The sequence below is a fragment of the Salminus brasiliensis genome, chromosome 18 (assembly GCF_030463535.1).
Source record: "Salminus brasiliensis chromosome 18, fSalBra1.hap2, whole genome shotgun sequence".
Lineage (NCBI taxonomy): Eukaryota > Metazoa > Chordata > Actinopteri > Characiformes > Bryconidae > Salminus > Salminus brasiliensis.
The window spans coordinates 29,830,994-29,840,872 of record NC_132895.1 but is presented as its reverse complement, the minus strand read 5'-3'; the positions used below and the strand labels follow the sequence as shown (position 1 = coordinate 29,840,872).

Here is a 9,879-nt window from a genome sequence, read left to right as displayed (position 1 = left end):
TGCGCTGCACCCTGCCGGTAATCCTGGAAACACGCTTGAAGCCCGGAGAAGATCGGAGAAGCTGTCCGTAAGGAGCAGCCGTTACCAGCCCGGACACGGAGGAGGTCGTCTTCAGCGCCTGACCATGACTACGCACGGCCCCCCACTGGTAGGTTAACCCGTTCATTTGTTTATTTTTTTTTTCGCCAGGTATATAAAGATAGGATAGAGCCATACTATATATATATATATTTTTTTAAATCTTGAATAAGTTATTAATAGAATAAAATAAAAATAAATTAATTAATTAATTTTGCCATGTTTGAAAACTTCCGGCCGGCAAACCGGATGTGGCTTTACCTGCTCCCTCTTAACGGCATTTAAGTGTTAAAAATGTCCAAAAAGCAGTTCGCTAAAGACTTCGGAGTTTGACAGTAATTTACTGGTGTTTTATGGCCGAAATATCCAAAAAAAAAATGTTCCACTTTTTATGCCCCAGGTTAGCATCATCAGTGCTAGCATTGTTAGCGACACCAGTTGATAACAACGTGTTTTGCGCATCCAAACATCATGGAAACATGTCCACACATAGATGTTGGACAGTACTGAGTGTATAGGACTGATTTAATGAGACACAAGCTAATAATAACAGTGCTGATGCACTGCGTAACACTAGCTACTGTTGATTAGCGGTGCGGCCATCTTGGAAATCCAACTTGTTTGGGCTCTGAAGTTAAAAGTTGCATTTTTGGAGCTCGGACTTTCCGTCCCAGGCTTTCAGGGGGTGTTGGGACTTTTTCACTTGACCGTATGGGTGACCAGGAGGGGTTAGAAGTGGGCTCTGTCTGGGTTGTACACTGCATATGGGGCCTAAGGTGGGATTAAGGTGGGCTGCAACAACGGGGCGTCCATTTGGGAAGCCCAACTGGGTCCCGGTGAGAAAGTATGTGCAAAGAAACCCACTCCGAGTTCCTTCGTTAACGTCCAGAGGCTTGGCAGATCTACCGCTGTGGTGGGACTACAAACATGGCCTCATCATGGCAACGTTGCAACGATGCAATATTTGGCTAAATCTCCCTTAGCATGTTGCACCTTGACCCGACACTTCTGTTGGCCATCAACGAAGAAGAAGCCTCTGGCAGAATTCGAAGATGAGTCCAATCTGTTGGGGTAGTGACCGGTTTGATCGGTTCGAGGTCCAGTGAAGCTTGAAGTTAGCCTGCTGCTTTGTCCATTCGTCAACCACCTATGAAGTGTGTCAGCAACCCAAGTCTACACCTCTGTTGGGCATTCAGGTTACTATAAAAGCCAGATATAGCGGCTGTGGGGTGCTGGGGTGCTATGTGATGTTGTGATGCACTGTATGGACAAAAGTATTGGGACACACCTCTTAATCATAGTCATGCAGTCTGCCTTTCTTCCACACTGTCTGGCAGTCTGATGGACGAGTCTGGGATTGGAGAGTGCCAGGAGAACGTTTGGTGGAGGAGGGACAATGCTGTGCAGGTGAAGGGAAGTCAGTCTTGATGCTTCAGCAGTCTGACAGTTTTACGCTTCCAACTTCGTGGAGTCGGTTTGGAGACGGCCCTTTTCTGTTCCAGCCTGGCTGACAGAAAGGCATGGTTGGGTGAGTCTGGTGTGGAAGAACTTAACTGGCCCGCTCGGTGCCCTAACCTCGACCCTTGGCTTTCGATTGGGACCCACTCAGATTGAATCGGGTTGGGGGGGGAAAAAACAAAAACCCAGACATGGTTTACATGATCCGACTGTAACCTGTAAAAGGTTCTTTACACTTATGTCTATGTTTTACAAAAGTGGTACATAGCTCAACCATCTTGAGTTTAGGAGTTAATGTTTTTATATATATATATATATATATATATATTTTTAATGTTTTCCAAAAATACAACTAAACAAACAAGTTGATTCACCACAATGAGGTTGATTGGGGGGGTGGGGGGTGCTGGTTTATTTTATTTATATATATATATATATATATATATATATATATATATATATATATATATATATATATATATAATGTGTGTGTGTGTGTGTGTGGATGTGGTGAAGTTCATCATATGACAATATGTCCAAATTTTATTTATGAAGAAATCAGAGTTTACATGGGTAGAAACATGTACATGATATGAAGAGTATGTTTTTCATCACAGTGGACAAATATAACTGATGTTAAATGCAGATTTTTATTATTATTATTATTGTTTGTTTTTGTTTGAGGTTTTTGGCCACCAGAGGGAGGTGTTCACTCATTCACACGACTTCAGCAATTATTTATACATATGTGTAGTACCAGCAATGGTGAATCACTCTGTGTACACCACTCTGTAGACAACAATAACACTCGCCATTAAAATTCAATTGCACACTGTACAATGATCAACACAGTTATGGTACGCAATGACTGGCATGGTTTGAAGAACCTGTAATTAAGCGATTTAGAGGCTTTTTGACCTTATAATGGGTCCAGACTCCGTGGAGCACATGTATGGTTCATTTTTCTTGTCCCTTCAGTATTGGACAGTATTCAGTATTCAGTCCCTTCTTGGTGGTAACCTCTTAAGAGCTTCTTCCTTCATGCTGCTTTCCACCTCTTCAGAAGTTAACCTTCTTTTAATGGCTCCTGTTAGAAAATCTTTCTGCTTAGCAGAGGGAGTGCCTGTTGGCGATCTGTGTTCCTTTATAAGCTTCTGCAGTGGGTGGGTTAAAGGGCAACCCTCACACAGAAGTTTGTGTCCTGGACTGTGGTCTTTCAACATGCTCTGCAGGATGTCAAAATCATCCCTTCTTGGGTGATTGTCTAGTTTTGCATTTTTGTAAGTTCGACCATTGAACCTCTGTGGGACTGTCCACGGTCTCCACGTCCTGAGTCCGGGTTACATTTTTAGAGCCCCAGTCTTCTAAGCGCCAGGCTAGAATGGTTGCCAAGATCAGGTACTCCACATTGAAGAAATAGTATTGAGTACTGCCGACAGTTGCGACTGTGGCGGAATTGAAGTCCTCTAGAAGTGATTTGTTGGTAATTTGGTCATTAAAATGATCCTTTAAGTTTTGTATTTCCTCACGAATGAGCTTCTTGTACTTGGAGAGTGGTCTACCAGGTCTACTAGGGTTATTCCTCAGCTGCAGAGACTGAAGGGCTGCTACGATCTCAACCTGAGTGATGCTTTGAAGAGCGGTCTTGTTCTTGGAAGTTCTGGTGTTCGATGATTGTTTCTGTTCTTTCTCTTTCTTTTTAGGGAGGCTGGTGTCCAGTTTTAGTACCAGGGGACTGTGGTCAGGCTGTTCTTCAAAAATGTTACATTCTGTGACCGAGCACATCCATTCCTCAGGTAGGAAAAAGTAGTCCAACCTGGACAGGAAATTTTCTTTCTTATAAGTGAAACATTTCTCCGTAAAAAGCTCATAACCGTTTTTTCTTCTGAAGACGTCCACCAGCTGAAGACTCCTCATGAATCTTTTCACACATTTTTTGATTTTAACTTGGTGAGGGTTTATCTTGCCTGGTTCATAGCGCTGTAAGTCTTCGCTGGATGGTATTTTTTTAGCCCTGTCATTTTCTTCCAGTGCAGTGTTGAAATCTCCTCCAATCACCAACGTTCCCACTGCCATTTTCTGCAGATACGGTGTGAGCAGGTCTAGAGTTGTGGTGTCTTTTTGATGGTTGTACACACTCACCAGTGTGTAGTCCTGACCGAGCAGTTCACACCTCACGACGACGTAGCGCCCGTTCCTGTCGACTTCCTGGCTGTAAAGTTTGAACTGTACGGTTTTGTTCACCAAAATTGCCACCCCTTTCTCATTGTCCATGTACTGTGTGTAGAAAGCATTCCAGCCTTCTATTTCCAATTCCTCATCCACACCAATACTCGTTTCTTGTAAGAAAATGACATGAGGGTGGAAATCTCTCAGATTTTCCACCATTTTCCTGATTTTTGTTTTCTTTCTGTTTATGTTCCATGTGACGATATTAAGCTCCTCAGGTGTCAAACTAAAAACAATACACAAAAACATGTTGGCGTTATTGTGTGTCAGAACCAATGCAGTGAAATAAACTGGACACTTTCTGGCCCGTATAGTGGTCTGCGCCGTATAGTCAGATGATCTGCAGTTCGTTTCTGATCCAGTATAAACTTTGCTAAGATCCAAAAGAAACGTTGTGTAAGAACGGGCCTGTCCCCACGCTCATCAGTTAGGGTTAACAAAGTTAATCTGTAGCATTTCTTTATTCATTTATTCAATGAATTCTGCTTATTCTTAATCAGGGACATGGGTAAAATGTTACATTAATAAAGTGAAAATATTAGTATTGATCAGTCTATTAAGTTAGCAGTGATTAGTCAATAAAACATTAATAAATTAGCAGTTAAAGTTAAAGTTTGCAGTTAAAAATTATTGTTCTCAGTCAAAATGTAAAATACGTTGTATACATTAGTGTTAAAGTTAATTAGCTGTAATGTTCATAAATTAGCAGGTAAATGTTAGCACTATTAGTTAACAAATAATTAATAAAAATTAATAGTTACAGTTAGAATGTAGAAGTTAGTAATAAATGAATAATTACTAATAATTTGTCATCATTTGCTGACATTAAAATAAAATATTAATAAGGGCTAATAAGTTAATATTAATAAAGTTAAGGAAGTTGGCTTTTAAAAAAGTTAATATTTGGCATGAATAAATTGAATGTTAGCAATAATGGAGTTCATCATGGAGAAATCATGAACTACAAAGTTACAGAGATGTTCAGATGAAGGCTGTATTAAAATGTACTTACTTTGATCTTGGCCAACACAACATATTTGGGAGCATATTTTGAGTCGAGAGCAGGTGGCCTGAATATTAGTGACCGACAGGAGAGGCCTCTTCTGAAAAGGTTCTGCATTACAACAACAGTAGGAATAAATATGAATTCACATGTTTTGAATGGTACTGTTTTTTTTAATATTATTTTTAACTTTAAACATCTTTTAAAGATTCAATTTTCTTCTGAGTAAAGTGCAAACGAATACACTGACTAATGACTCGAAGGCTTCTTTTCTAAGGCAGTGATTTTATTGAGAACCATGACCCCTCCAAAAAAACGTTGAGATGCTTATATGGTTCTTTTCCCAGTGAAAGAGTTCTTTGGATTGGTGGAAAACCTCTTGTTGTCCTTTTAAAGAAAGATACATGTGCATCAGCTTTATTCTGGGAAATAAAACTCCTCTTCATGGCAAACAAGTTTAACGTGCAAGGGTTGGTCTGGCTGCCAGACCAATTCCAGCCACCAGGGGGCGGTGGTAATCCGAGAATCAGCCCTAACTCTCAGCACTTGGTGAGTTGGGTTCTTTCCAATTCCTGTTCAAAAGAAGGCAATGAGGTTTCTCCCTGTCATCTAGTTTACTAATTGTTCTCATTGTTGAACCTTCCTCCTTTTGCTTATACAGGTGCTGGTCATAAAATTAGAATATCATAAAGTTGATTTATTTCAGTAATTCCATTCAAAAAGTGAAACTTGTATATTATATTCATTCATTACACACAGACAGATATATTTCAAGTGTTTCTTTTAATTTGATGGTTATAACTGACAACTAATGAAAACCTCAAATTCAGCATCTCCGAAAATTAGAATATTGTGAAAAGGTTCAATATTGAAGACACCTGGTGCCACACTCTAATCAGCTAATTAACTCAAAACTCCTGCAAAGGCCATTAAATGGTCTCTCAGTCTAGTTCTGTTGGCTACGCAATCATGGGGGAAGACTGCTGACTTGACAGTTGTCCAAAAGACAACCATTGACACCTTGCACAAGGAGGGCAAGACACAAAAGGTCATTGCTAAAGATGCTGGCTGTTCACAGAGCTCTGTGTCCAAGCACATTAATAGAGAGGCGAAGGGAAGGAAAAGATGTGGTCGAAAAAAGTGTACAAGCAATAGGGATAACCGCACCCTGGAAAGGATTGTGAAACAAAACCTATTCAAAAATGAGATTCACAAAGAGTGGACTGCAGCTGGAGTCAGTGCTTCAAGAACCCCCACGCACAGACGTATGCAAGACATGGGTTTCAGCTGTCGCATTCCTTGTGTCAAGCCACTCTTGAACAAGAGACAGCGTCAGAAGTGTCTCGCCTGGGCTAAAAAGGACTGGACTGCTGCTGAGTGATCCAAAGCATTGCACATAATCCACGCTGCTTGAGGTCCAGTGTAAAGTTTCCACAGTCAGTGATGGTTTGGGGTGCCATGTCATCTGCTGGTGTTGGTCCACTGTGTTTTCTGAGGTCCAAGGTCAACACAGCCGTCTACCAGAAATTTTTAGAGCACTTCATGCTTCGTGCTACTGACCAACTTTATGGAGATGCAGATTTCATTTTCCTGCACACAGTGCCAAAGCTACCAGTCCCTGTTAAGATATCCCTGTTCTTAATTGGCCAGCAAACTTGCCTGACCTTAACCCCATAGAAAATCTATGGTGTATTGTGAAGAGGAAGATGCGATACGCCAAACCCAACAATGCAGAAGAGCAGAGAGCCACTATCAGAGCAACCTGGGCTCTCATAACACCTGAGCAGTGCCACAGACTGATCGACTACATGCCACGCCGCATTGCTGCAGTAATCCAGGCTAAAGGAGCCCCAACTAAGTATTGAGTGCTGTACATGCTTATACTTTTCATGTTCATACTTTTCATTTGGCCAACATTTCTAAAAATCCTTTTCTGAGGTACTGAATTTGGGGCTTCATTAGTTGTCAGTTATAACCATTAAAATGAAAATAAATAAACACTTGAAATATATCCATCTGTGTGTAATGAATGAATATAATATACAAGTTTCACTTTTTGAATGGAATTACTGAAATAAATCAACTTTTTCATGATATTCTAATTTTATGACCAGCACCTATAATAACTAGTTGCTAACTAGCAAGCTAGCCATAGCTTGTGGTTGACAAGCTGTAAAGACAATCATCACACATAAATGCTGGTATGACTTTTTGCCTTTTTGGCTGATATAGATAAGATAAGACCAGGTAGGATTTTTAGTTCAAAACCTAAACGACTCATTTTGCAGCTTTGTTTTCTCATTGCCGGGTAAGGAGCCCTAGTAAGATGCACTACTGTACGAAACATTATTTTTATCTGTTTGCAGTAACTGTGCTTGTTCAATGACCCCAGGTATGTTTTGATAAATTACTATGTGCAAGAACACAAGAGGTACAGTTTCCATCAGATAACAGAGAAAATACTAGTACCCAGTAAAGTGTGTGTATATTCTGCTTAGGATGATAAATACATATATATTTTTTTATCCATATATATTATAAAATATATAAACTTTATAGGCACCTTATCACATTGTTTTAAATAATTTCTTTCAGCACTAAGAGAGTTTTTACTGTAGAAACTCCAGATCCTTGAGATCTTGTGAGCTAGTCTGAAGAACGGAGTTCCAGGTTTCTCCTGGACAGTCCCAATACAGCCAGTGTTTAAATCTCCCAAACCAGGTGTTGGAGGAGACCTAGACTAGAGGAGCGCTTTGGAGATGTGGAGAATATAAAACCATGACTTTCTGTAGGAATGTTATTAGTGTTTATTCTTTATAAAGTTTTTAATTAAATTAATTAAAAATAAGCAACTTTTTCCTTCTGTTTCGTTAACGTTCCTAAAACCTTAGCACAGTACTGTGTGTATTTATAATATTGTTATAAACATCTTATATAAGTAATTATAGCTGTTACTGGATGACTGGCTTAATTTTAATAAGTAAGAGTGTCTTCTCTTGAAAGTCTTATAAAGTCAAATATTTGATATCTGGGCCTAATCATTACATTTTTGGAAAATCTGATTGCAGAAGGCTTTTTTTTAGTTTGCTTATTCATCACAATTTTATGTTGGCACTGTTGAAAATCATACTGTAACTTTATTGCATTTTTCAGCACTTTACCAATTTGTGTTCATAGACTTGAAAATGTGCAAGTGTCCTAAAAGAGATCTGACTCCCTGGGGCCATTTGAAGATGATGATAGCCTAGAGGTTAAGGGTCAGAAGCTTCAGGGTGAGGCAGATGCATCCTGTTGCGCATGCCTAGATCCTGAATGTCAGAAGATGAAGCATGTGTTGAATGAATACACTCATGTTAATCTGACAACTATAGGTGACGACCATCTATACAGCTGTGAACTGAAACACAATGCTTAAAATAGAAAGGAATAAAATATTATTCTTTGTGCAATTTACTGCATTGTATTGCATTACAACTTTTGAAAGATTGTTATAAAAAAATAACATGAGTGTTATATATACAACAATATGATAATTGGCTTAGCCTTTGAAATGTAATTGTTTTTAAATGTTAGTTTGTAATGTACAAATTATGAATTTCTAAAAGTTGAAAACTGTTTCAAATGGAAAAAAAACATTGTTGATCATAACTTTTAATGTAAGACACCTTTTTAATTTTATAATATTATGTACAGAACATTGAAGGGAAATATTATGGAAACTGTAGATGTAACGTCCAAACAGATCTTATGGCTTTTTTTCACTAAAGGATAAGAGTCTCAGATGTGTGATGTTGAAGGTGTGATGTAAAGATTATGATTATATAAAGAAATAACTTTTTATTTTATTAAAGTGTATTTTCATATAAATATTGTATTAAATAAGATTTTAGGACTATCAGTTGTCATTCTAATGAATTAGGTTCTTGTTCTTGACTAAACTTTACTATTTTAGTCTAATATTACATGAACATTACAACAGAAAATAGGAACAAACTCCATAAAGTGGGTCCTGCCACAACACCACACATGTTTGTAAAAATATCCCATGTAAACGTGTATATGTAAGTGCCACGATTCCACTACAGTCGACCAAAATGTTTTTCTGTTGGAAAGTACCTGTGTGAAAACAGATTCTGAAATCTTCAATTCAGGCAATTTTCTAAACCTCTTCAAAGGTTAGAGAATGGAGCTTACCTGCCTTCTGTCAGACGTGAGACTCCGCCCGTGTGAGGTGACTCTATCAAGCTTCTCTACGACGGTCCTGCAGAAACCAAGGTGTTTTACTTGGTTAACTTGTTGCAAAAAGGAGGAAGAGGCTGTTTGTAACACTTCACATGGTGCCTGTACAATACACCCTAACCTTGAATCTACGTCTGAGATTTTAGTCTGATATTTTAGTCTGATATTTTAAACATTTAACGTTCTCCATTTACAAACCCATGCAGGAGCCTGGTCTACATGACTAGAACTAACTCTGTAATCCAAAGACGTTGCTAAGAACTGCAGAGTGGACTTTCCTAGTTTGTGGAGGTTCCATACTCACTGTTTCTGATGGGTCTCTTCCTTCAGAGCGTTACAGGACCTGTGTGGTTGACTTGAAGACCAGCGAGTGAAGTTCTCCTCTGTATCTGGTGGTCTGTTTTGGTAAGAACAAATTCCACATATATACATATTTGCGACCCCCCCCCCCCCCCTTGTGCGCACACATACTTATATATTTCTATAAATAATGTGTAAGGGCTTGTGGTTGAAACATCCTGTTTGTGAAGAAGTGAATATTAATTTCTTCTACATTTATTTTTGAATATGCAAACAAACATGCCAGCTTCGTCCTGTGGTTATTCATCCAGCAAGTGATGATCTTATCTGCAGGTTTGTTTTGCTATGAACTTTCTAGATTTGTAGGAAAATGGGCCCAAACCATGATGCTTCCACCACCATGTTTAGCAGATTTGTGGGTTTTCATGCTGCACTGCAGTATTTTCCTTTTTCCACACATAATGCTTCTCATTTAAACCACAGAGATCTACACTGCTCAAAAAATTAAAGGGAACACTAAAATAACACATCCTAGATCTGAATGAATGAAATATTCTCATTGAATACTGAAT

At 38.9% G+C, this 9,879-nt stretch overlaps 1 protein-coding gene across 1 annotated transcript; it reads right to left on the bottom strand.

Moving 5' to 3' along the window:
* Positions 1-2,061: 2,061 nt before the first annotated feature.
* On the bottom strand, positions 2,062-9,384 carry LOC140539424 (uncharacterized). The gene is made up of 3 exons (XM_072662133.1): positions 9,312-9,384; positions 8,967-9,029; positions 2,062-3,991 (listed from the first exon to the last, which is right to left on the bottom strand). Exon 3 carries the CDS (start codon positions 3,922-3,924, stop codon positions 2,779-2,781), a length of 1,146 nt encoding a protein of 381 aa, XP_072518234.1. The 5' UTR covers positions 3,925-3,991; positions 8,967-9,029; positions 9,312-9,384; the 3' UTR covers positions 2,062-2,778.
* Between the last annotated feature and the right edge of the window lie 495 nt (positions 9,385-9,879).

Bases quoted from the DNA above. Each gene is read 5' to 3' on its own strand.
- LOC140539424 (XM_072662133.1), bottom strand. From the start codon at position 3,924: ATGGTGGAAAATCTGAGAGATTTCCACCCTCATGTCATTTTCTTACAA.